The sequence below is a fragment of the Castor canadensis genome, chromosome 4, assembly GCF_047511655.1.
Source record: "Castor canadensis chromosome 4, mCasCan1.hap1v2, whole genome shotgun sequence".
In the NCBI taxonomy this organism is placed as follows: Eukaryota; Metazoa; Chordata; class Mammalia; order Rodentia; family Castoridae; genus Castor; species Castor canadensis.
Genome location: NC_133389.1, coordinates 184,645,435 through 184,670,307, shown reverse-complemented (window position 1 = coordinate 184,670,307; position 24,873 = coordinate 184,645,435). Strand labels below are relative to the sequence as shown.

The following is a 24,873-nucleotide window of genomic DNA, read 5'->3' as shown; positions in this document are numbered from 1 at the left end:
CCTGCATTGTAGGGCCTTTGGCTGTTGGGGTACCAGGAAAGGTTAGGAAGCAGCCTGAGTTGTGGGATAAAAAGAAGTGGAGAGACAACTGGTTCTTGACACTAATCCTCACAACTGTGGGCTCTGGGTCTGAGGAGTTTAAAGTCTCAGCCCAAGCCAGGCATAGTGGCATATGTCTATATACCAGCACTCGGGAGGATCACCAGCCTGGGTTATATTGCAAGATCCTGTCTCAAAAAAAAAAAAAAAAAAAGTCCCCACCCAAGGACCACCCCATGTCACAGTTTAAGGTCTGCAGCATGAGGACCTTTGAGTTTGTATAGTGCTCCGCAGTGATCCCACTCCCAGTCAGCAGACTATCTGAAACACCTGAGATGTTGAGGGGATCCCAAAGAATCTGAACCCTCCAGCCTCCCGTCATGCTGCCCCTGTTCTCTTTGGACAAGTGACCTGCATTTCAAGGGAATGTTCCCTGACTTTCCTCACCAGGAGAGCCTCTTCTGAATCCCCATAGCTCCATTTCTTCAGCGGGCAACAACTGGGCACTTCTCTGTGCTACTTATTGCATTTTCATGGAGATACAGAGGCAAACCCAACTTTAGGAAGAGGATATCTTAGGTGCCCAGATGAAGGGACAGGCAACAACAGCCAGAGGAGAAGGGATGAGGGCTGGGCCAAGGGCACAGCCTTTGTTTGGCAGGTTACTACATTCTGCTGGGGACCTGCCACACAGCTGCTACCTTCTTCCTTACCAACAAGCACCCTGGTTTCAATTCTGTTAGGTTTATGACAGCTAAAGTCATCTGGAGAGCCTGACCTTTTTCTAGCTTCAAGGTCAGAAATTTAGAATGGACCATGTGCCCAGTGCCAGGCAGTGAGACACAGTAAGTAGTCTGAGTGCCTCCAGAAAGGCCTCTGTCACCTGCAGAAGAGAGGAGGGTAGACAACCCTCTTCTGCCTCCAGCCAGTGGGTGCAGGTGGAGCGGTAGAAATTGGTGCAGTCAGCTTGCAACCTCGTGGAGATAGCCAGAGGACCAGTATGTTGAAAACCCAGAGCAGAAAGAAAGAAGCTGGGTCTGCAATACCTCCATGCCCTTGACCAGGCCAGAGTCACCTCACTTCTGGGCTCCTAGGCATGTGCTACTATAAATGTAGTTTGTTGGAGTAATCTTGAATTGAATCTTTGTAGCAAGTCAGACTTACTTTCTATATTAATTATGTTCTACCTCATAAGGAGTTATACCAAAACTTAAAGACTTAAAGCAGTCAACATTATCTCACATCTGTGGATCAGGAATTGTGGAGCAGCTCATTTGTGGTTCTGACTGATGTGTTCAGGACTGAACACATCGGAAGGCATAGCTGGGGCGAGAGGACTCTCCAAATTCACCTGAAACCTCATCACGTAGCCCTCCATAAGGCAGCTTGAGTGCCTCACTGATCAGACAGTTCAAGGTGAGGGGAAAGGGGGAGCTGCAGTATGTTTATGACCTATCTTGCACGGCATGCTCTGTGATTACCAAGTCTAGCCCACATTCCAAGGGAGTGGGGTTGAGTATCACCTTTTGAGGGGAGGTAGCAAAGTATTTGTGGCCCTGATTTGAGACCCCTGCAGACCCTGAGGGGTGAGATAAGGGCAGGCATGTGCAGGGGGCAGCAAATATTCTGGAAGTTTATGGGGAAGGGGGAGTCATGAGGGTACAGCTGTATCCTCCAGGGAGGAGCAGTGTGCCAGGCCCAGGGCTCTGGTGTAGACTTCAGGTAAGAAGCTAGGGCTTTGAAGAGTGAATGAAGAGGCCAGGCATGGTGACTCACACTTGTAACCCCAGGTACTCAGGAAGCAGCCATTGGCGGAGGGGGGAATCACAGTTTGAAGCCAGCCCAGGCAAGTTAGTGAGAACCCATCTCAACAAACAAGCCGAGAGTGGTGGTACATGCCTGTCATTCCAGCTGTGAGGGAGGTATTGGTAGAGGATCAGTCTGAGGCTGGCCCTGCACAAGAATTTTTCTATGTGAAAAGTAAAGCAAAAAGGGCTGGAGGACACTAACAAGCATGAGGTCCTGAGTTCAAACTCCATACTTTAAACAACAAAAATAAAGCCAGAGTGAGCAAAGGGAGGTGGCACATGTCCATTTTAAAAGCAGTTGGCAAGGTCCTAGGTTCGATCCCCAATACCACAAGAAAACAAAAATAACACTCTTGTCTTTTGGAGCATTGTCTTGTCTTCATTGTGATCATTCTTACTTTTCATTTTTTAAGTTTTAATAATTGCTTTAAAAAAATTTTCCAAGGTCTCTGGTTTCTTTTTCATAACTACATATTTCTGTTTTACAAGGACTTATTCCTCTCTTAGTTTATTTCACACTTATCCCCTGCCTGTTTACGTCTGGGATTTTAATTTTATGTGTTCTAAAGTCCTCTTCAGCCCTGCCTCCTTGAGTGTAAGCTTGGTTTGTTGACTGTATTGTCCTTCACACTCACCCAAGTGGGGCATTCTTAGTTTTGCCTTATCTTTATGCCGGAAGTTCCCTAGTGTTCTCTCCAAAGCCTCTGGCCTTAGGAGGGAAACACTCATAGACTGCACAGGACGTAGCCTGAGGGACTCAGGAAACTTTATCTGGAACTTAAGGACTGGAGAGACTACATACAGAACCCCCTTCCCACCCCCCACTCCTGCTCCATTCTTCTGGCCTCAGCTCTTCCAGTGGTCATTGGTGTTATCTGTCAAATATCCTTGCTCCCATGCTGGGGGTGGGGTGTGCCTCCAGACTTGCACTGTGGGTATGAGTCCCTCCACAGCTCTTCATCTCTGGCACAGTGTCAGGGAACACTTAAGATGTCTCCTTCTTCAGCACAGGTAGCCATAAAGAAGCTCACCCCATCCTTGCCATCCTAGATGAATTCAAAGCAGGAGTGAGAAATAAACATGGCCGCTTCATACACCAGTGTCTCAGCATTGCCTGTGGCTGGGCCATAAATTAGCCTAATTTGGAACTCAGCCCTGGAAGAGGGGTGCTGCCCAACAGGTCACAAGACGTTGAATTGGCCAGGGCAAACCATGGCCAGCAGCAAACACACATTTGGAATGTAAATGCACTGTGTCACACGGAGGCAAAACTTTGATAAAACTCAATGTATGGACCCCATCTTTAGGTGTAGCCAAAAAGGAAAGAGAGAGGGCCCTCCTAAGGGTGGCACTGAGGACCACAGAGAGCTTGTCTGAGTGGCCATGCTCACCTGGCAGGGCTTGAGATCCGATGGCACCCCCATCCTCCCCCTCCTGCAAGGTATCATCACAGTCACCCCCTCCCTGTGCCCTGCTGATTTCTGTCCTTGGATGGGGTGGAGTCTCACCCAGTGCAAATGGGAAGTCTATGAACATGGAACTCAGAAGAGGCAACCCCAAGCCCTGGACTTGCCTCCAGCCATGACTGGGGAGCTCTTGGATTGCCTCCCCTTGGGGGTGGGAAAGAGATTCCTGAATAAAGAGAATACATGGGATGTTTGGTAACCAGGAGCTGGATGGTATAAGTGGTAGCCTCAGGGTCATTTGCACCCCCACTTCCAGCTCTCCCTGCTTCCTGGCCACCATGTGTGGAGTGAGGCTGTGACTAGGTAGTTGGATCACCTCCAGGCCATAGCACATTGCCTAGGTTGGAGACTACAGAGTGCTGTGTGGTCCCAGATGGCCCTGCTGCCAGCCAGTCCTTGGCTGACCATGAGAAGTGGTGCCACCCACTACCTTGTACACACATCCACCTGCTGCCACAGTGGGGCATCAACCTGTCCACCTGACATGGTGGCAGTGACTCTATACTGGTGGATGAGCTGAAGTTCCCACAGTCTCAACCCTCCAAGAATCATCCCCTGCTACCCATACTTCCTCCTTATTCTCTTTAGGGTGGGTCAAAGGCCAAGGCTGAGGTTTGAGCAGTCAGATGGGCCAGATTGAGGGTGTGATGGTGTGACAAACGTCCTGAGCATCCCAGGCAGGCTGTGCTCCGGGGCTGCTGGGCAGGAGCCTGCCCGTGGGCCTGCATATCAGTCAAGTATGTGACCAGCTCCTGAGCAACTGGTGCCCCCTCCAGGCTGTCCCACCCCCAGCAGTTGGGCCAATGCAGAGGACAGTTAGGATGAACAGGAAGGGAGGCCAGGTCTGCAAAGTGGAGGTTTAATGGGACAGCCACCATGGTGCCCCACTGCAGCCGTCCCAGGCTAGAGCCCTGGCTGCCCCTGAGGCAGCCACAAGGACAGGTAGCCCTGCACCACATGCCTTTGTGGCCTGGATCACATGTGCGAGACGGCTAAGGCTCTCCCCAGGGGCACCTGTCTTCCCCCACACTGAGGGAACGTCTGTGTTCTTGCCCCTCTGCCAGGGGCCAGCCAAGGCTGCCAAGCCCAGGGGCAGGGTGCAGGGCTCTGCAAGGCGGTGCACTTTAGGCATGGTGCAGCCTGGGCTTCAGGCAGATGTAAGGCACAGTATGGTGGTTGCTGTGGAACTGCTGGGGTCCTTGTCCCCAGGGCAGTGTTCAGCAGGTGCTGGCATCCTGGGTAAGATGGGAGGTGTGGCAGGTGCTGGCCGCCCCAGGGCCTGCAGTGCAAGAGAGCTGGGATGGGGTGGGCCCAGGTCTGTGGGCCTCCACCAGATACAGGTCCTTTTCCCCATGCCCCTGGCCTGAGAAAGCCCACGGGAGGGGTTCAAGGGCCCGGGCGGAGCTCATGGCCAGAGCTGAGGCACAGTCACGGCGGCCTGAACCACAGAAGGCACAATCATGGTGTCTGGGAGGTCGAGGGTCAGCAGCCATCATGGCTAGGCGGACACATTGACGTCCCTGAGAGAGATGGTGCTGCTGGGAGCCTCGTCCCCGAGCAGCAGGGCTGGCGAGTCCGGGTCTGCGTCTGCCCCAGCACTACCCAGCTCTGTGCTGGGCTCTGCACTGGGCTCAGCACTGGGGCCCAAGCCCTGGGACAGGATCTGCTGGATGGTTCTGCGCAAGTTGGGGTGCAGCCGGCCCTGCGTCTGGTAGAAGACCTCCAGCGCGAAGGACTTGAGGGCACCGGTGCAGAGGTCCTCGTACAGCGGGATGGTATACATGCGTGACATCTGGAGAAGACACCTGGTCACACCAGCAGGCTCTCTGGGTGCCACCCTGCCTGACCAGGAATCCTTCTGTCCCTGCACCTGCTCCAGCTGCACATTCTGGCCTTGGCCTGGACCCACACAGCTGCAGGCCCACCATCAGCTTCTCACCCCCACCTCCCTACTCTGGCTGTTTCTGGGGCCTGTGTCACAGGGAACTTGGGCTAGAGAGGCAGGCAGGGCAGGAGATGGGGGTCCAGAACCCTTGGGCCTGGGACCCTGGGCTACTGCCTGAGGAGCCTGAACAATCCCTGCTCCCAGAGCTAGAATTTGATTGTGTATAGGCCCAAGGCCCAGCCAGCTCAAGGCTGACATGGGCAGCTCCCATGGACCCCTGGACTCCAGCTCCCAGCTTCTCCTTCTGTGGTCTCTCCAAGTACTGGCGGAGTTCAGGCATCTGAGCCTTGACCCACTGTGTCCTTTTCACCTGTACCGTGTGTGGCCCCACCCCCACCTCAGACTCCCATGTCTTCCTTACTCCAGTCTCCAGGGTATACCTGGCCTGGCCTGAGTGGTCAGATGGGAGAGTCTAACGGGGTGGGAAGGGCCCCTGAGGCAAGGTCATACCCCCAGACCATGACCCCAGGCAGGTGGCCGCACCTGGCTTTCCAAGAAGCGCCGAACCCTGTGGAGGTCAGGATAGTAGTCATTACGGACGACGATCTGCAACCAGCGGATGCGAATCTCGGCGTTCATTGAGTCCAGCAGGGAGGAATAGCACTTGGACAGGCTCATCACCACCTCTGCAGGGCGGTGGGCAAGTCAGAGCTGGGCTGGCACCACATCCCCTCCCTGGCACCCTGTAGCTGCGGGACCCACCCTGGGGCAGCGGGGACCCATCCAGTAGCCGGTCAAGAAAGAGTGCTGTCTGGAAGGTCCTCCACTTGGAGATGTCCACAGCACTGGCTGAGGCTGCTGCCTGGTCCAGGGGCTCCGCGGTCCACAGTTGGAAAAGGGCCTCCACAGGCCGGGTGAGGCTGGACCCCTGAGACAGGTCTGGCTCAGCCAGTGGTGGGCCCGTGGCATTGAGCCAACGCTCAAACTCCAGCCCTGCAGGGAAAAGCAGTCCTGGGTTCTTCTTCCAGACTGGGAAGCCTATCTGGACAAGACCTGAACAAGTGCCCTGGTCTAAGGCCCAGGGTTCCCCTGGGGCATGGGCAGTTCCAGGAGTCTGGGGTGGCTGCCTGCCCCTGAAGCCACTGGAGGCCAGAGGGCTTGGGTTGGTGACCGAGAACCCCCATTCCCTCATATCTCTGCTAGGTACAAGACAAGGAAGTGTCTTAAACCCAACCTCCCAGCCATACCTCACCACTGTCCTCTAACAAATTCTGGCTTCTCCCTGGATTTCGGGATCTCTAGTCCCTTCCTTGGCCTCAAACCCTTATACCCTGTGGAGGATCTCATGTCACACGAGCAGGGAAGCTGACTCCAGCCAACCCCCTCCACCCTGGTGATCCTGCCCCAGGCCCTTTGCATGCTATTTTCACAATCCTCTTTCAGTGGCTGCCGAGTTCAGCCTGCTCAGCCTAAGTGGCACTTCCTTTGGGAAGCCCCCAGGGCCTCCCTCCTTAGGCAGGCTGGGAAGCACATCCTCCTCTCTGCTTGCACGGTGTCCCAGCCAGGGGCCCACACAGACCAGTGAGGACTGGCTGAAGGGAAGACAGGAGGACCAATGGGCTTTCTTCCAGGCAGAAACAACATCTTGGGCAACAGCCTCCCCCCAACCCCCCCCCCCCACCACCCGGTACCCTGGGCCTGGGGCAGGTAAGGCTGGCCTAACCTGCCCTGCAGTCCACACTCTGCTCTTTCAGCTCTGGGAAGAAGCTCAGGAAGGAGTCCAGCAGGTCCTGGGCCACCACGCTGGTGAATTTGTATTTTTCCACATAGGCCTACATGACAAGGGTTAGGGCCTCAGCAGGCCTGGAGGGCTGGGGCCTGCATATCACATCAGAGCATACGCCATGTGTGTACTCCTAGCGTGGCCCAAAGGCAGCCACCCCATTATGTGGTCCCACTGAGAGGCCAAATGGGGGCGGGAGAGGGAGGAGGTGGCACCCTAGCAAACCAGGCCCCAGTCAGCTCCCAGATCCCCTCCCTGCAAGCTGGGACAGGGCTCAGGGCAGGAGGTGGCAGGGCTCATCTGCTCACTCGGAGGAAGTCATCAAAGCGTTGGGGGTCTCCACAGAGCTGGGACAGGTAGTACACGAAGCAGTAGCCCTTCTCATAGGTGAACAGGTTCATCAGGTGGCTGGGATTCACTCCTGCAGGAGAACACCTTGTCTGGGCTACCAACGACCCACCTATGTCCTGTGGGGCAGGAAAGGGCAGTGGCCTGGCACTGAGGAGAGGGAAGGGTGGGGGGCAACTGTCCCTCACATGTCCTGACAGGTACTGACACCCCGGGTGTGTAATGAAGGAGTCTGCTGTGCTTAGGGCCGTTGGGAGAGGATGAAGGCCCACACTCCATGGTGACCAGTGCTCAGAGCCTGCGAGGTGGCAACAGTAGGCTGAGGGAGTGTGGAGGCCTTTTCTGAGGCCGGAGGCACCCAGCTGGCCTTGGTAGCGACCCAGCTATGGTGGGGGGTACAGAGAAGCCCCAGTCAGAGCAAGCCGATAGCAGTCAAGGAGGCCGTGAGAGGTGTCACATGCACGGGGGTCCCAGGAGCGAGGCCTGAGGGGAGAAGGTACCTGGCTCCAGCTTGACTTGCAGCTTGCTGACGGGGCTGTCCTCCCCAAGAAGCCTCATCTGTCTGTGCAGGGCATCTAGGCGGAAGGCTGTCTCCAGGCAGGTGAAAGCAGCACCTGGGAGGAACCCAGGGGAGGTGAGAGGAGGGGGGGCAGTTGCGGGAGGCAGCAGTGACGACCCTGGAGCTTGCTGCCCAGAGCCTCATGGACCTGACCTGGGGACAGCTGGGCCCAGGCTTTGTGCCCCTCCCCATGGCCTGAGGCTGCTCCACACTCCACCCGTCCTGGGCAGTACCGTAGGTCTCTGTGGTGATTCGGCGCTGTGCGTAGGTGGCCAGGCCCTCACTCAGCCACATTTCCTCCCACGTGGCATTGGTGACTGCATTGCCAAACCAGCTGTGGGCCACCTCGTGGATGACATCAATGACCAGGAACTCATCACTTTCCAAGATGGAGGAGATGATGAAGGTGAGGCAGGGATTCTCCATGGCCACGATGGGGAAGGAGGGTGGCAGGAAGACGATGTCATACCTGGGCCCACAGATGTGGGGTGGGATGAGGAGCAGAGGGGCTCAGCAGGCCCATACCTAAACCCTCTACCTGGGGCAGAAGCCTAGCCCTGCAGTGCAGCTTCCTCCCCCAGACAGGGAACCCAAGGGTCAGACAAGGGGCTCCAGGTCTGGCCCCACTTCCTCCTGTGAGCTCAAGAGTGTAGCCAAGGAACAGGACATACCTGCCCCACATGTACGGCCCATACAGCCGCTCAGCCGCACTCAGCCACTGCTCCACGGCGCCTGACAGCTTGCTGGTGGCCATGGGCAGGAGGCATGGCTCAGCCCACACACGGCTTCTGTCACAAGGTGGACAGGATGGGCTAAGGTTGACCAGCCCAGACCTTGCTCACCTCACCTGACCCTCCCTCTTCCTTGTCTGGCCTTGCCACCCACCCCAGCCTGCCTGCTTCTCTGCATGGGGGCCACACTTGTCCTTCCCACAGCAGGGGGGAACTGCATTCTGAGGAATTGCTCAGTCCCTTTTGTCTCTGAACTGAAGGACCCCGTGAAGGCATGAGGTTCATCCAGCTGGCATGTCTTGCAAGTGAGGACAGGCCATCAGGGTAGGGCACTGAGAGGTCAGTCTGTCAGGTCTCAGTATATGTGGGTGAGGAGGGCCTGGCCCTGGGCACAGGCAGGGGGCAAGAGTAGTCCTTATGACATGGGGCTAGCCACATGTACCATACTCTACTGAGGGTTTTGGGGCAGGGAAGCCATGCGTGCAGCCTGGGGAGTTCTTTCTGAGGTTTGGCTACCCAGGATAGCAGCAGTGGGACACAGGAGGCCCTACCTGGGCCCAATGTCCGCTGGCTTGAGGTCTCCAGCCACAAGGGCCACGAGGTAGGCAGGCACAGGGTGCTCCATGTGGAAGTGGTAGACGCCTTCCTCCTCCGCATATGTGCTCTGAGTAGCACTCATCAGCACCTGCACCCCAGACGGGGCCTGCAACGGGGATGGTTGAGTACCGGAGGCCCACCAGGCAGAGCCCGCCTCCCAGGCAGGGAACCACATCTTTGAGGGAGGATCCCATGCCTCTGTCAGAGAACCCTGTATCTGTGATAGGGAACAGTATATCCCCATCCGGGAGCCCTACATCCCACAGGAGGGACCCCTACGATCCAGGTCAAGGAGCCCACTCTCCCCTTCAGATAGCCCCCCAAGTTGGCTCACACTGGGAACCCCAAGTTTCTAGTCTACAAACTTTCTGCTTCAGCTAGGGGCTGCCAAACTCAGATTGTGACCCAGGGTCCCCATCAGGCATCCCACAGTTCAGGGTGACCTGAAGCCCCCTCATCAAGTCTTCTGTTCCTATTGGGGCCTCATCCTGGTCTAAGACCCTACCCCTATCGGGCCTGTGTGTGGTGTCTGGGTCTCCCTTCCTGCCTGGTAGATCCTCTGCATAGTGGGGAGAGCAGGCTTTCACTAGGACAGTGGTTGGAGGCCCCCGAGGCCACAACCCAAGCAGGCAAGAGTAAGGAGGAGGAGGTAGGTGGACTCCCTTCAGCCTGGCCAATCACCAGGTTTGGCTCTCCAAACAGTGTCTGAAAGAGACAGGTGAACCTGACCTTGACAACAGCTGAGTAGGTACACTTGACGGCAGGTGTGTCGAAGCACGGGAAGAAGGAACGGTTGCACACGGAGTGGCCCTGAGTGAAGACGAAGGGCTTGGCGTTGCCATAGGTCAGCTCTGGGTCCAGCCACCAGATCTGCGGGCAGGACAGAGCATCAGCAGATGGTCACCCAGTTTGGGGCTCTAGGCCCAGGGCCGCAGGGTAACAGCAGGGACGAAGGCAGGAGGGGGTTGGTAGGCCCGACTGTCCTTGCTGGGCTTGCTGCAAGGACACCTGGCATTCTCACTCCCCTGCCCCAGGCAGGGCTGTTGACTCAGAGCATGGCCTGCACTAGATTCCAGGGCCTGCACTTGCTCAGGCAGGAGGCCATGTGTCTGGAGACAGCCCAGGGAAAGAGGAAAAAGCTCATGATAGCATTACCTGAGCTTCTGAAGGGAAACCAAGGCACAGTTCAAAAACCCTGGGTCCAAATCCCAAATCCCCATAGACTGGCAGCCACTTGATCTGGTGGAATAAGGCAGGTGCATGAAAATGTGGGAAAACCAGAGCTTCCTGGCCACCGCACACGGGCAGTCAGTCCAAACCCAATTCTAGGCCAAGGACCAGCAGGTAATGGCCTGCCAGGTACAAAGCGCGGAGAGGACAGGTCTAGCATTGGGAGGGCCTCTGGGGCCAATGCCTGGAGGCCCCAGCTGCAGTGGAGCATGGTGGCATGGATGTGCTCTTCTGCCTGCTCACCCTCGGGACCACGGCCTAGCCAACCTCCTGCCCAAACCATGGCTGTTGAGACAGTCCTGAACCCAGATGCTGAGGCCCAGCCCCACTCCACTGAAGAGCTGTAGCCATGTTGCCAGGGTCCTCCTGAATCTGCCCTCACCCTGACTTCTGCAAGAGCAACATGGTTACTTAAGACAACTGAATTGTTCCCATCTACTTTGGTGACCACATGTGCACGGTCCTTCTAGAACCACAAGTAGAAGACAGTAGAGTGAACAGTCAAGGCTGTCTGCTATCATGGGGGCAATACATCCAGAGCCAGCAGGGCTGCTAACTCATAGACCCCAGATCCAGGGGACTACCTGTCCTACAGATCCCACACTCAGGTGGACCCCAGGCCTGGTGGGGCTGCCTTCTCTGCAGGCCCCTGCCAGCATTCATGGTCCTCTTCCAAGTCCCTTTGGTTGCCCTGTCCCTGTCCCCTAACCACATCAAGCCTGAAGCTACGTCCTCCTTTTCTGCTGGGTCCCGGTCTTCCCCAGATGCTCAGGGACCTGTTTAGGGAGCTCATTCCAAAATGCAACCTCTTGGGCCTGCCCCAGGGCTCTGGGATCCACAGACCTGTGACCCAGGTACCTGCATGGAGGAGCATCCTTGTAGTGGATCCTGCTGCAGGCAGTCCTTGGCCCACTGTGGGAGGACAGGCCCCCAAATGCTCTCAATCCCACTCAAACCCCTCACACCTGCTCTACTCCTGTAGCTGCCCTCCCTTCCCCTCTCCCATAATCCCTCAAGCTCTGCCATTGCTCTCAGCTCTCAGCTGTCTCCCATTGCTTCATATCCACCCCTTGGCCTCAGTGGACTGACTGCCTTTCCAGAGACCAAAGGCCCACTCCCTTAGAGTGAGGGGCCAGGCCCCGCCCAGAGGTGGGTCCCCAACCCCGCCCCAAGGTACAGCAGCTGACAGCCTGTGGGAGAAAGAATGGGCCTATGAACTCCAACACTGCAAATTGTTCTTGCTGGGGTGGGGGTGCAGGACTAGGGTGCAAGGGCACGGGCCTGAGTCTGTGGCACCTCCAAATTCCTCTGGGTGTCTGGGGCCCACTAGCAGGCCTCCCAGAAAACCTCCACATCCTTCTGTATAATCACTTGGCTCAGAGACAGACTCAGGGGATGTGAGCTCTGATTCTGCAGTGCTCACGTGCAACCGTGGGTGCCTGATGTCGGAGGCCACTCTGGTTCCACAAATGTGGGCCAGCTCACAGGCTGGGCCCCTTGTTCCCAGCCCGCCAGCTATGGTGCCAGTCAGTCTGTGGGGACCATGTACCCTCCCTGGAGCAAGCAAGGGCCACTCAGCAGGCGGGGAAGCCAGAAACAGCAACCACCTTTGATCAATGGCACTGTCGTAGCAACCAAGTGAGGTCCCTGGTCTCACCACCCTGATGGCCACAGGTAGACCAGACATACGGGGTCCAAGTTCATATCTGGAGACCAGGGAGGAGCCTATCCCTTAGTTCTCACCTGGCACGTGAGGAGACATACTGCCACCTGCAGAGCCTTGCACTACCATGGCAGGCACTGGGTTGAGCCCAGCAGGCCAGCAGCTAGCACACCAGCAGAGGATCTGAAAAGAAGTGAGGGGGCTGGTTGCTGGGAAAGGTGCAGGAAGTCCGCAGGTGTGCATCTAATCTGGGTTCTTCCTGACCAGATGTTACCTTGGTCCTTCATGGCTGTCAGCCTTTGTACTAGATGCACCAGGCAGTGACAGATGGACCTTCCCAGGGCCTGCAGAGCTACATGTGTGGTGTGTATGTACGCCGGATGTCACATGTATGCTATCCATACTAGCTGGGAGCCTTCATGGCTTTGGGACATGCTCCATCCTGCAAGTCCCACTATAGGCTGTGAGCCACAGCGCCCACCCTGGCCCACCTGGTTTTCTGGCAGGACCTCTGGGGTCACAGAGGGTACCTTGTGCTAAAGTTGTGCAGAGGCTAGTGTGTCTGTTGGGAGGTGGGATACACCTTCCTCAACACCCCACAGTCCAGCCCCAGAAGTTCAAAGTCAAGCCTCACAGCCTACACCGCCTGGCTTCTGCCTCCCACTGGAACCATTTGTCCCTCACTCCACCTCTAGGGCATAGACCAGGGTATCCTCAAGCCCTCTGAAGGCTCAGGTCACAAGGAGGCCCTTCTGCAGCATACACTCCCGGCCTACTCCTTAATGCCACGCTCCAGCAGACACATGGCTTGGCAGGTGCCCACCAGAAACTGCTCTTGTCTCCACACCGGGAAAGAACACCTGAACGGGAGGTTTCACCGTGTGACATGCTGTCCCCTGGCCCCGTGCCCACTGGGCCTGGACCTGGGGCTCTATCGGAAGCTCCTAAGAACTTGCAGGCAACAGCTGGTAATCAGCTAGGGCACCCGGGAGAACAGGCTGCCCCCGCTCTCTCTGCAGGTGCCCCAGGAGCAGGGTGCAGATGAATATCCCCTGGCCAGTCCATGCGGCAAGAGGACGTCTGGAGAGCCCCGCAGCCCCGGTGCCCACCCGGGCGAGACTCACGGCGGGGGCGTCGGTGGAGGTGTAGCGCAGGATGACCTGGAAGGGCTGGTGAGCCTGCAGCTCGGGCGGCAGCGTGACGGTGAGCGAAGAGCCGTAGTCGGTGAACGGGTCCAACCTGAAGGCCAGTGGGCAGCAGGCGGGTTCGGAGGCCGGCGTCTCGGCGAAGGCCGGCAATGGGGGCGGCGGGGGCCCCGACCCGGGGGCGGGGAAGGCGAAGGCGCAGGGCGTCTCGGCGGCGGGGGCGCGGCGGAAGGCGGCCGAGTGCAGGCGCAGGGCCGGGTGCGCGTCGAGCACGAGCGCGCGGGGCGCGGGCTGCAGCGCGCACAGCTCCAGCACCAGGCAGCCGGCCAGCTCGCGCGCCTCGGGCCGCAGCTCCAGGCCCAGCTGCAGGTGGCGGAGGCGGAAGAGCTGCGCGCTGGAGGCCGAGGCGACATCCAGGGCGGGTGGCGGCTCCGGCGGCGGGCGGGCCGGCGCGGCTTCGGCGCCGGGTCCCTTGCGGCAGCAGCACTGCGCCGCCATGGCCGCCGGCGCTAGGTGAAATCCATGGGCGGCGGCCGCACCGGGCCGCGGGCGAGGGGCGCCGGGCAGCGGTGGCGGCGGCGGTGGTGGCGGCAGCGGCGGCGGCGGCGGCGGCGGGGCGCGGGCACAACAGGAAGTCGCGCCGGGAGCCGCCCGGCCCGGCCCCGCGCCGTGCGCCGCCCCGCTCGGGCTCCGCTCGGCCGCCGCCGGGGGCGCTGTGCGCGGGGCCGGGGCCTGAGCGCCGGCGGGGAGGGCCGGGGTCCGAGGGTTGTGAACCGCGGCGCTACGTGGGGAGTCAGGGCGTTGTGAGCCGCGGCGCGGTGCGCGGTGCGCGGGGACGGAGCTCGCGGGCGACCGGCGCGCGCTCCTCAACTTCCTACCTGGCCAGCGTCGCGCACCCCGGGAGGCGGGGTCGCCGCTGCCTCCCGGACGTTGCGGGCCAGGTCCAGGAGCAGCCGCTGCTGAGCCCCGTAACACCTGGGCGCACCGGGGACGGCTGTGGCTCCGTGCGTTCTGTGCGCCCCGGGAGTTCGGCGTCAGGAACTCGGTGTTGTCCGTCGGTTCGGGGCCTCAGGCTTCGGGAATGAATTTTGTGGTCCCCCGACCCAGTCCCTGGAGAGTCAGCCAGCCAGCCAGCCGGCGTGTGTCGCGGTGTGATGGAGCTCGGGAAACTCAAGGCTGTTGTCAAGTACGGCAGCCCCTTAGGAGTGTGGCTGTTTGGATTGACATTAAGTAAATGAGAAATTCAGCTGTCAGTCGCACGGGTCTGCTTGTGCGGTGGGGAAAGGGTGGGATGACAGGCTAATGGACAGGTTCGGTCAGGCCATGCTGCTGTAAGGGCTGGCAGGTGTGGGAGCCGCATTCTCTGCTGCTCGGACAAGGCTGCCCAAGGCCGAGTCGTCCGGGCCTGCACTATCGCAGGCTGCAGACCAGCAGGGGCCTTTCCACCTAACCTGCCACCACTTGCTGTGTCGGCATGACACAGGACAGGAGATTCTTAGGGAGAGAGGGGCTTTTGGGGCTGGGGACACATCCAGGAGCCCCGCACTTCCCCTCCTGCTCTGATGGTGGTGTGACTGCAGCGTCACTGGCTCCTCATCTGTAACTCACGTGGTCCTGTCCTTCCCCAGGGTGGGGGTGGGGTGGGAAGCAGGGTGAGAGGAGAGCTGGTCACGCGTGCGGGGGTGAGCACTGAAAGTACTGCTTCAGTTCTCCGTGGCTCCTCCGGTCCCCACATACACTCTCAAGCTGGGGGACAGGGCTCCCCTTGTGGGTCTCATACATTTCACTCAGAGGCAGCAGTTCGTCCGGCATCAAAGACTTAAGAAGGAGGAGACTTCGAGTGGGATCCCACCTCGCTGCCTTCAGCCCAAGGGTCCAGCGGGGTGGTAGCCCAGGGCAGACTGCCTTCACTGCACTCTCCAGAGCCCACCCTGGTCTGTACGGCCAGGTCTGGAAGAACTTAGGCCCTTGTTGCCCTTTCTGCCCTGGAGCGTGCCTTACCAAGGTTGGGGTCGCATCCCTATTGTCTAGAGAACGCTGGGTACCTCCCCCGGCTGGTTCTGTGAACAGGAGGGGTGGAATGGCGCAGTCTTGCCAGTCCAGAGAAGCTGTTCCACCTCTTTCATGGGTGGGCGAGTGAGTGCCTAAGCCTCACATTTATATAAGGCGCCAATACAAGCTCTTCTGGAGCGAAAGGACGTTTTGCAGTTAAAGTCAGCTTACCAGGAACCCTCGCAGGTGCAGCAGGCACCGTGTGACCTGCGGAGCCAGTAGACTGCAAACTGCAAACCCGCAGGTGCCTTTACCACCGCCCAGCCCCCGCCCAAGCCTGAGAGCCGGTCCCCCAACCGGGAAGCCTGTCTGGGGCGCCCCCTGGCGGCGAGAGTCAGCGTAACACCCTAAGCCTCCCTGTTGCTGCGGGGTCTTTCCCACTCTAGCCTGACCCTGGCAAGAACCTGGACGCCAGGACTGTTAGAGTCCTGGGTTTCTCTCGTAGGAATTTCCGTGCTTCGGCCTTTCGGTGATTAGGGGCGGCGAAGCAGCTCCGGCACACCACTTACACCCCAGCCTTCTAGTACACGAGTGGGGCAACCCCATTCATGTTCACTGGTACCAGGAGGAGTCACAGTGGGACCCTGGCCGCATCTACTAGGTGGGCACTGAGGTGATCAGGGCTCCAGTGGGCACAACAAAGGCTCCCAGAAGGAGGTGGTGTTTAGAGGAGCATTAGAGCTCTGTCTCTGGGTCAGAGATCCCAGGAAGAACTGGACCTCTGGTGGAAGCCACAGTGGAATAGTTTCCAGAACAGAGCTGGTGGGATGAGAAGTATCTGATATGATACCCAGATGTCCTTCAACCTGGCCTAGGCTCCGTGGCTCTTGCACTCTTGTTATCGACGGCCAGGTTAGCTTAGAGAATGAGCCCTGCCCTAGGGAGAGGGCATTGGTGGCCCCCTCAAAGGTTCTGTGAGCAGGGATTAGCTGCACACATTGAGTAAAAACCTGGGCCTGGATCCTTACTCCTTTGCAAGCCACTGCACCCTTGCTGGCTGAGTGGGGACAATGGTGGTGTCTCCTTTATAGGGTTGACAAGCTATGAGGGGAACTGGGGAGGTAAACCCACCATAGTCAGACTAGCCAGGCTGGGCAGTAGTCCTGTTGTCATTGCAGCTCTGGCTGCAAGGGTGAACAGTGCTGACTGATGACAAGAGCAGAGGTGGATACCACCCTACAAGATGTGGTGGATGCTCGGAACCAGGGACAAGTGATGGGCTTATTCCATCACATCCAGAACCTACATCCAGGAGTGCAGGAGGAGGGGCCTGCAGCCACCCAGTGCTTACAAACTGTGCTTTACTCTGCTGAGTAAGAGGCCTTCATTTCACAGATAGGAAGTTTCCACCTGGAGATGTGTGTCCACCTGGCGATGTGTCCTACTGGACACCACCCAGCCATTTGGGCTTCTCAGGGGCAAACCAGGGGCCCCGGGTGGACTGATTAATTTTGACCTCTAGGGGCAGTTGGGCTCTGGGCTGCCCAGAGCACAGTGGGGTGATGGAAGATGTGTGAGGACTGGTATTCAGGCTGTAGCCCTGGGTAGGGGCCAGAAACCAGGAGCAGCTGAGAGTGGAGGAAATGGAGGAGGAATGGAAAAGGGAAGTGATAAACACCAGCTACAGTACTTTATTCATAGTCTCGTATATATTTGTATATATTAACCAATGTGTACATCATCTGTAATTCACATCTATCACCTGTTTTCCTTTTCTTTCTTCACTATCTTATTTAAGGAGTGTGGATGCTAATTTTCCATGAGTCTGAAGACCACAGGATGTCTAGGAAAGGATGTGTCTGAACTAGAGGAGGTATCAGCTCAAGGTGGCAACTGATGGGCCTGCCCTCCAGCCAGGGGAGAACGGGCATATACGGTGGGGATGATGGTGGCTGTGTAGTGTCAGGCACCATTTTGACACAGGTCAAATAAGGTGATAGCAGCTATAAGCCTGAACACTGTGCGCTCCGTGTTCAATTCTGAGAATAGGCCAGGAGAGGCCTGGGAAGCAGGAGGTGTCACCGTGGATGCAGCTCCTGGGGAGCAGGCAACTCTCCATCATCTGCCCTTGGTTCCTCACCTCCATCTTCCTGCATGAAATATCTCTGCCTAAAACTCCTCTGGTGGTTTAGATCTGACTACAGCCTGACAGACAAACGAAGCTGACCAGAGGGAGGGAGGGAAGGGTGGAGGACGGTCTTGGGCAGCAGCATCCCAGCTCCCTCTTCGGTAGACAAGGCCCAGGGCGGAAAGGAGGGGCCCCGCCTGCTGTCAGTGCAGATGGTCCTCCCTTCTGGCGGCTCTAGAGGGGTCACCGCTCCTCGCTGCTGGGAGCAGCAGGTTCCCCGGGCAGGCGACCCTGGGCCTGAAGGGTCTGTTCATACTTCTGCAGCTGAGACCAGAAGCCCGGATTGGGTTCGGCTACCGGGCGGGCGCTCTTTACCTTCTGTAAACAAGAGGGGACCAGAAGCCAAAGTCAGCGCTCAGGACGCCAACTGCTACGCGTTCGGCCGGAGGCCCCGCCCCCACCGGAGGCCCCGCCCCCCACCGGAAGGTCTGCCCATACCGGAAGGCACTCTCCGCGGCTGGGCCCCGCCCCACCATGAGGAGCCTCCCAACCGGAAGGTCCGTCGAGAGTGAGCCCGCCCCGGAAGTCCCCACCTGGAAGGCGTGCGCCAGGTTGAGGCCGCGGTGGCGCATGAGGTAAGCGGTGCAGATGGCGGCCGAGCGGCTGCGGCCGTTCTTACAGTACACGAGGCAGGCACCGCCGGCACGCGCTGCGGCCTCTATGGCGGCGCAGGTGGGCTCCAGGTGCGCCAGCAGGTCTTCGGCCGGGTCGTCGAATACGGGCACCCGTAGCTCAGCCACGCCTGGCGCGCGGGGGCCGGGCTGCTGGCGGGAGACGTTGACACATAGCGTGACGCCTGCTCGCACCAGCAGGTCCGTGGCGCCCGCGGCGCGCGCATTCCCGAGGAAGAGCGCGGGGGCGACGCGCGCGAATGGCGGCGGCGCGGCCTCGAGGGTCCCGCGGGGCTCGGCTGTCCCGGGGCCCATAGCCGACGCCCGGAGCCTGACCCCAAGGCGTGGCCGGTGCCTGGTGCGGCCAGTGGGCGGGGCCTAGCACTAGCTTTTCTGATTGGCTGAGCTTGTGCGCCCGTAAGAGCCGGATTGGTTGCGGCCGGTGGGAGGAGCCAGGGGGTGGCCTAGGTCCCTAGTAGCCATGTCCCCTCCTTGGCACCCTTGGTCTGGGAGGACGGGAGGCTGCGAATGCAGCAGGCTTGGGGAGTGGGCCTCGTCACGGGTGTTAATCTGGACAGCGATCAGCGTCTTTCAGGTCTTTCGTAACGCCGCGTGGCTGGGATAGAAGGCTTCCTGGTGTCTTGATACCTTGTTGCAGTTTTATGTCTTTTTGTTACCTGTTTGCTAGTAAATTACCTCTTGTTATTTCCAGAACTTTTTTTCATTGTAAAATGTAGTTTATATCAAATAAAACTACCATTGTCTTCATCATTTCTTCATAGACCAGGATTTCTTTTGTTCTTTTTTGTTGTTGTTGTGGTACTGGGCTTGAACTAAGAACGTTCACCGTGATCCACTCCGTCAGCCCTACCTATTTTTGTGAACGGTTTTTCGAGATAGGGTCTCGCGGAACTATTTGCCTGGGCTGGCTTCAAACCGCCACCCTTCTGATCTCTGCCTCCTAAGTAGCTAGGATTACAGGCGTGAGCCACCGGCGCCCGGCTTGTTGTTATTTTTCTTAATTATTGTTCGGGTCAGTATTGTAACTTTAAATTTAAGAAATCACTTAGAGTTGTTTAGTGATGATTTCTTCAATCGATTTTTCTGATGTTCATTATTTTTTCAGGGAATGGTTTCAGCAAAAAGTCAATATCTCCTAGCCCCACAGACATTTAGTTAATTGCATCTTTAATTTTATTCTAATAGTGAAAACTTTTTTGATTCATTTCCATCCTTAAGACTGCAACCATTCTACCAGAAATTAATTTTCCATTACTTCCATCCCACCTTCTAACCTAGAATGAGGAAGGCTGCACAGGAGGCTATGTGGACTACACAGACCATCTCAAAAGGAAGCTTCTGATTCAGAGGACACGGGCAGACTGCGTCATTCTGCTTAGAAATGTTCTGTCTTTGGCATTCAAGATCCCTTCTTCCCTGCACACCACACAGTACCACAAAGCACGGTTCACATTCCAGCAGCTTTAGCATCATCTGGGAACTGGCTAGGAATCCAAGTTGTCAAGTTTGCTTCAAACCTACTAAGTCAGAAACTGGGTTGGGTGTGGTGGTGTATACCTGTAACCCCAGCTACTCAGGAGGGTGAGGTAGGAGGGTCGAGGCACCCAGACCCTATCTGAAAAAGTGAAAGTAAAAGGACTGGACCACTTGCTAGCGAGCACTAGGCCTTCAGTTCATCCCCAGTACTGCCCAAAACAAAGCGAACCTCTGGGGATGGACCAGGGTCTCTAGTTTGAGACATGCCCAAGTTTGCACCCATCATTGTGCTAATCTAAAAGGCTGTTGATAGCAGGAGAGAGGAAAAAACCCACCTTAAACACTGGATTTTGACTTGATACATGTCCCTTGGATTTGACTTGGTACATGTCACATATATTCATGTCATATCTTTGCTCTGATGCCAGTTTTTGCTGGGGTCAGTTGATGGGCACTCTGGCACCTAGCATTTTGTCTGTTTTCCAGTTTCAGTTCCTTTTATGAACCTAAAATCACTTGAGAAGCAACCTGGAGAAAGAATCCCTCTGGAATTTTAATTACTTTTCCCACCATTGTTTCTACATGTCACACTTCGATCTAATTGCGTTGCATTTTTAATTCTTTGATATTTCCAAAGCCGTTGAATTTTAATAGACATGCTACTGTTTCCCTTGTGTGCTAAATTTCATAACAATAGGTTCAGCCACATTTTAGTTCTTAGAATTCTTTTGCTAATTTCACTGAATGATCAAATTGTCAGATCTACTGAATTTGCCACAAATAGTTTTCTTGTCTGTACGATTTAGTCCTCCTACTGGGTGGTGTGTCAGTTTCCCAGAGGTGTTGTATCAAGCATGGGGAAATGGGCATCTCACAGCAACAGAACTGGATTCTTCCCCCTGCTTTCATGTCTACATTAGTCATTGGTTTGAGGCCCACCCTAATGCAATGTGGCCTCATGCCATCTGGGAACATTCACAGGTATGGGGGTTGGGATTTCAACTTTTTGGGAACATTTGCAGCCATGAGAGGTGGTACTGTTTACCTGGTTTGTGAGATATTTTGATGTTTTTGCGGTGCTGGGGATGGAACCCCAGACCTTGTGAATGCTAGGCAAGCACTCATCACTGAGTTACCACCGCAGCCCTTGACTGTTTTCCTTTCTCCTTCATAACATGGAATTTTAAACAGCTTGGGTCGTCTCTGCTCAGCTCCCTGCGATGCATTGCAGGGCAGAGAGGGAGGACTGAGCAGTCAAGAGCAGGGACCCAGGATCCATGGTGCGCACTGCGAGGCTGAGAGGCTCCAGGGGAGAAGAGATGGGACCAGGGAGGCAGAGGAACTGGTACGCGCAGGAGATGCCCCTTGCTCTGGGCTGGCGAGAGTCCCACCCCTTCGCAGAGGGCTGCCCACCCGCGGAAGCCTGGGCCGCCCTAGTCCAGCCCCAGGGCCTACTTTTCGGGGGTCTTCCTCTCCGGCCGGACAGCGAATCCGCCCCCCGTGAGGCCGTGGTCTCCCGCTGTGCCCTCGGCACACCAACACCTTGTCCCAAGTCCTGGCAGAAGCCGGGGCCTCAGATCCTTCTGAGCTACCTCCTCCAAGGTGCTGGCAGTATCCCCTGCAGTCTGTCCCGCAGTGTGGCGAGAGACACTCCCCCCCGGGGGCGTGGCCTGGACGCTAGGAGGCCCGAGGATTGGCGGAGACTGAGGAAGGCGAGGGCGGGAGTGGGGTGGGGTGGAGGAACAGGGCCTGCATGCCCTGCGCGGGGATTGGCGGAGGCTGGGGCAGGGGCGGGGCTAGCGCGGCAAAGTGCGGTGATTGGCGGAGATCGCTAGGTGGTCTCCAGGGATACCGGACGCGCTCATAACCGTATCTCCGGGGCTAGGTACGGTCCGGTGCACGCTCCCGGAGCCTCGGTGCGAACCCGCGGCGGCCGTGATGCGGGGCTGGGGGGGCTACGTCCTCGGAGGTGGTGGCGCCCCAGGGGGTTAGCAGGCAAGGCCGGATCCCCAACGCGGTCCCAGCCTCCCTCGTGGTGGCAGCTCCTGGTGGACCCTGGACGCTCTCAGGCGCACTTGAGGCCGAGCCGCCTCGGTAGCCGGGCCGCCCGGCGGGAATTTGGGGGCCTGGAGCGGAGCCTTGTTCACCTGAGTCGGGTGGGGTTGTGGGCATGTCCCAGGCGCCTCCCGGACTCCGCACAGGTCCTGAGCGCGAGTTGTGGCTCCAGCCTTGTTTCTAGGTTTGAAGAGGAGAGACATGGAAGGTGGTCATTCTCCAGACACCTTGGACTACAAAGCCAGAGACCTGCTGGTTGGTCAGGGCAGCCAGCCCCCTGCTTCCGAGGGTTCAGAGGCACTGGACAACTACACCTTCTTCCCTAGAAGGTGCTTGGGGCCCTCCGGCGGGGAGGTCCGACCATGTCCCCCGGACACAGAGCTAGCTGGGATGCACCTTTGGTGCAGGCCTTAAAAACCACTTAAATTTTTTTTACCTCTGGAGATAAGCCTTACTACTATGTCAAGCACGGTGAGGAAAATGGTATGTCATGGATGATCAGAATCCTGTACCTCATCCTGCATCTCAGCCAGTTTCATCTAGTAGATGGAAGGAAAATTGTCTTACATACTGTTACCCATCACAGCTCATTCACTGCTGAGCTGTTAAGAGTAAGGGCTACTTTGTGTTAGGTGCTGCCCTCAGAGCCTTACCTGTAGTAACTCATGAAATGCACCTGCAGCCCCATTGTATGCGTTCCTGTTAGAGACTGAATGTATACCTTAAAATTTCTGTGTTGAAAGTCTAACCCCAGTGTGATGGCATTTGGAGGTGGGACTTTTGGGAAGTTTAGATGAGGTCAGGAGGTGGGGGCCCTGTGATGCATTAGAGTTCTTATTAGAAGAGGAAGAGGGACCAGACCACTGTTTCTCTCCACTCTCCCTGCCATATGAGCTCACAGCAAGAGGGTTCCACTTGTGGTCATGGAGAACCCCCATCAGGAACCAAATCTTCTGACACCTTGATCTTGGGCTTCCATCCTCTAGAACCATGAGAAATAAATGGTTGTTTAGGACCCCAAGCCCCAGAAGACTAACACAATCCCCATTTTACAGATGAGGAAACTGAGTCATGAATAGGGCAAAGAGCCCCTGTAGGCCAAGCAGCTGGAGGTGGCAGCACCAGGTAGCCAGGCCCTTGCCCACTGTATCAAGGGCCATCTCCAGTGACCCTTAAGTGAATCTTACAGTTGATTGGTTATATTATAATTTTATTGTTGACTTCAAAATTGTTTTTATTTTTTTCAGGAAAAAGTTTTTAAAACTTTCATTTCACCTGGGTGCTAGTGGCTCACACCTGTAATCCCAGCTACTTGGGAGGCTGAGATCAGGAAGATTGAGGTTCGAGGCAATCTAGGGCAAATAGTATGAAACACTCCCATCTCCAAAAATAACAAGAGCAAAATGGACTGTAAGTCTGGCTCAACCTTTACAGGTGCGAAGCCGAGTTCAAACTCCAGTCCCAAACAAACAAACAAAACTTTTATTTCTCCTACTCCCACTGTTGATTTTCTTTCCCATCCTTATTAATACTTTTTTAATTAGACAAGTAATTTCTGTCCCATGTGGAAAAATGAGAATACACAGGCTGACTGGTCCTGCCTTAGAACTGGCACATTTACTCATCCATTTGTACTTTTTCCACACTTTCCATCTCCTGTGGGCCACTGAACTATCATTGCACCCTCTGTACCCCAGTTTCCCTTTTTGTAACAACAGTAAATGCCTCAGGGTTCTGAGGGTGAAATGAGATGGCAGGCGGTGTACAGTCACTCTTAAGACTTTTCAGCCTTCATTGCTGCCCCTCCCTCTACTCTCTTTCTTCCTAGGGACAGGCCAGAAGTCTCCAGGGAGGAAGATGAGGAGTCCGTGGGCCCCCTGCAGGAGCAGGACCTGAAGGGGGCCTATATCCAGCTCACCCATGGTGTTCAGGAATGGCAAGATGGCTGCGTCTACCGAGGGGAGTTTGGGCTCAACATGAAGCTTGGGTGTGGCGAGTTCTCTTGGCCCACAGGTGAGGTAGGTGACTTGCTGCTACCCCACATCCTTCCTTAGGGCCTAGGCCCCGCCTCTCCTGAGAGCCAGGTGATGCAAACCTTTGCACCATCCATCCATAGGACAAGGTAGGCTGCCCCCTTTGGACAAATGTTTTTAAACTTGCAAATTACTACAGAGACCTGTGCATTTACACTTGTGAAATTGCCTTGTGTTTAAGATTAAGCAGATGACAAAGGGTATTGTTTCTTTTTAAATTGTTTTTCTGGGGGTACATTGTGGCATTTACAAAAGTTCTTACAATATATCAAATACATTCTCCTTTATCCCTCTCCCCTATTCCTGGAATAGTTTCAACAGGTCTCATTTTCCATACATGTGTACACAGTATTTACATCATATTCACCTTCCTACACCCTTTCCCCACTTCCTCCCCCCTCCCACTGGTACCAGCCCCCCAGCCAGCACCTGTTCTGCCCTTCTGTTCTCCAATATTGTTAAAAAAAAAAAAGAAATTTTTGTTTAAGATAGCTGTACAGGGAGTTTCCTTGTGACATTTTCATATATATATATATATATATATATATATATATGTGTATACACACACACATATATACACATATTGTAACCCAAATTGATTGATCTCCTTTATTTTTCTCTTTTCTACCTTAGTACTGAAAAAGGGTATTCTTAAAGACAAAATGAAAACATTCTAGCACCCGGTGCTAGACCGCACCTAGGATGTCAGTGGAGACTTCTGGGCTGAGACTGGGTCCCCATAGCCAAAGCTCTGTGCCTCCTGGTGTCCTTGGCTGAGTGCAGTGGCTACGTGTGCAGCAAAACTGGGGACTGCTATGTCTGGGGGTTCAGGCCATTTACCAATGGGATTTGGGGTTTTGAAGCTTTTCCAGTTATGCCTCCTCACCTATACCCTGTCCATGTAGAGGACTCTTTCCTGGTGTTGCCCGAACATTGTGCAATTCAACCCAGACTTCATTGGAAGGCAATGCAAAGGTGTACAAGGTGGGGGGATGCATGTAAGAGTCAGGGGCAAACCACCAGGAGGCCCAGCCTGGATCCCTTCCAGGAAGGCATTGGGTGCATGACCTCTGGGGGGGGTTAATGGTCTCCTGGATCTGTCCCTCTGTTTCATGCACAGTTCTGCCTCTGGAGGCATGGTTTTTCTGACTTTGGTGCCCAAAGCTGGGGTTATTTGTCCCAGCCCCTTCCCCTGTGCCTAGTACCTTTAGTTCAAGGAACACTACATGGAACACAGTCCTAT

General features: G+C 56.2%; 3 protein-coding genes across 15 annotated transcripts in view; 1 reads left to right on the top strand and 2 right to left on the bottom strand.

Moving 5' to 3' along the window:
- Positions 1-1,098: 1,098 nt before the first annotated feature.
- Rnpepl1 (arginyl aminopeptidase like 1) lies at positions 1,099-13,792 on the bottom strand. 3 transcript variants are annotated; one of them, XM_020174950.2, is made up of 11 exons: positions 13,234-13,792; positions 9,946-10,086; positions 9,171-9,322; positions 8,560-8,676; positions 8,122-8,357; positions 7,830-7,943; positions 7,290-7,402; positions 6,922-7,030; positions 5,961-6,191; positions 5,742-5,884; positions 1,099-2,893 (listed from the first exon to the last, which is right to left on the bottom strand). In XM_020174950.2, the coding sequence occupies exons 1-11, from the start codon at positions 13,750-13,752 to the stop codon at positions 2,822-2,824; spliced, it is 1,947 nt and encodes a 648-aa protein (XP_020030539.1). In that variant the 5' UTR covers positions 13,753-13,792; the 3' UTR covers positions 1,099-2,821. The 3 variants fall into 3 exon arrangements, with proteins under 3 accessions (XP_020030539.1, XP_020030537.1, XP_020030536.1); XM_020174948.2 differs by lacking the exon at positions 1,099-2,893 and adding an exon at positions 4,157-5,105 and having other exon boundaries at positions 8,560-8,673; positions 13,234-13,789; XM_020174947.2 differs by lacking the exon at positions 1,099-2,893 and adding an exon at positions 4,157-5,105 and having other exon boundaries at positions 13,234-13,787.
- A 3,122-nt stretch (positions 13,793-16,914) lies between these two features.
- On the bottom strand, positions 16,915-18,411 carry Dusp28 (dual specificity phosphatase 28). Its single transcript, XM_020174945.2, has 2 exons — positions 17,968-18,411; positions 16,915-17,752 (listed from the first exon to the last, which is right to left on the bottom strand). The coding sequence occupies exons 1-2, from the start codon at positions 18,358-18,360 to the stop codon at positions 17,618-17,620; spliced, it is 528 nt and encodes a 175-aa protein (XP_020030534.1). The 5' UTR covers positions 18,361-18,411; the 3' UTR covers positions 16,915-17,617.
- Positions 17,752-24,873, top strand: part of Ankmy1 (ankyrin repeat and MYND domain containing 1) — a 46,411-nt gene continuing 39,289 nt past the window's right edge. For 9 of the 11 annotated variants that reach the window (XR_012447443.1, XR_012447444.1, XM_074072186.1 and 6 more), the window contains exons 1-3: positions 17,752-18,009; positions 21,770-21,926; positions 23,426-23,615. Coding sequence is in view for 9 of the 11 variants with exons in the window: in XM_074072186.1 (XP_073928287.1) it covers positions 21,799-21,926; positions 23,426-23,615 (318 nt within the window). In the remaining 2 variants the exon portion in view is untranslated. The remainder of the gene's footprint in view (positions 18,010-21,769; positions 21,927-23,425; positions 23,616-24,873) is intronic. The other 2 variants (XM_074072183.1, XM_074072184.1) reach the window with 2 other exon arrangements.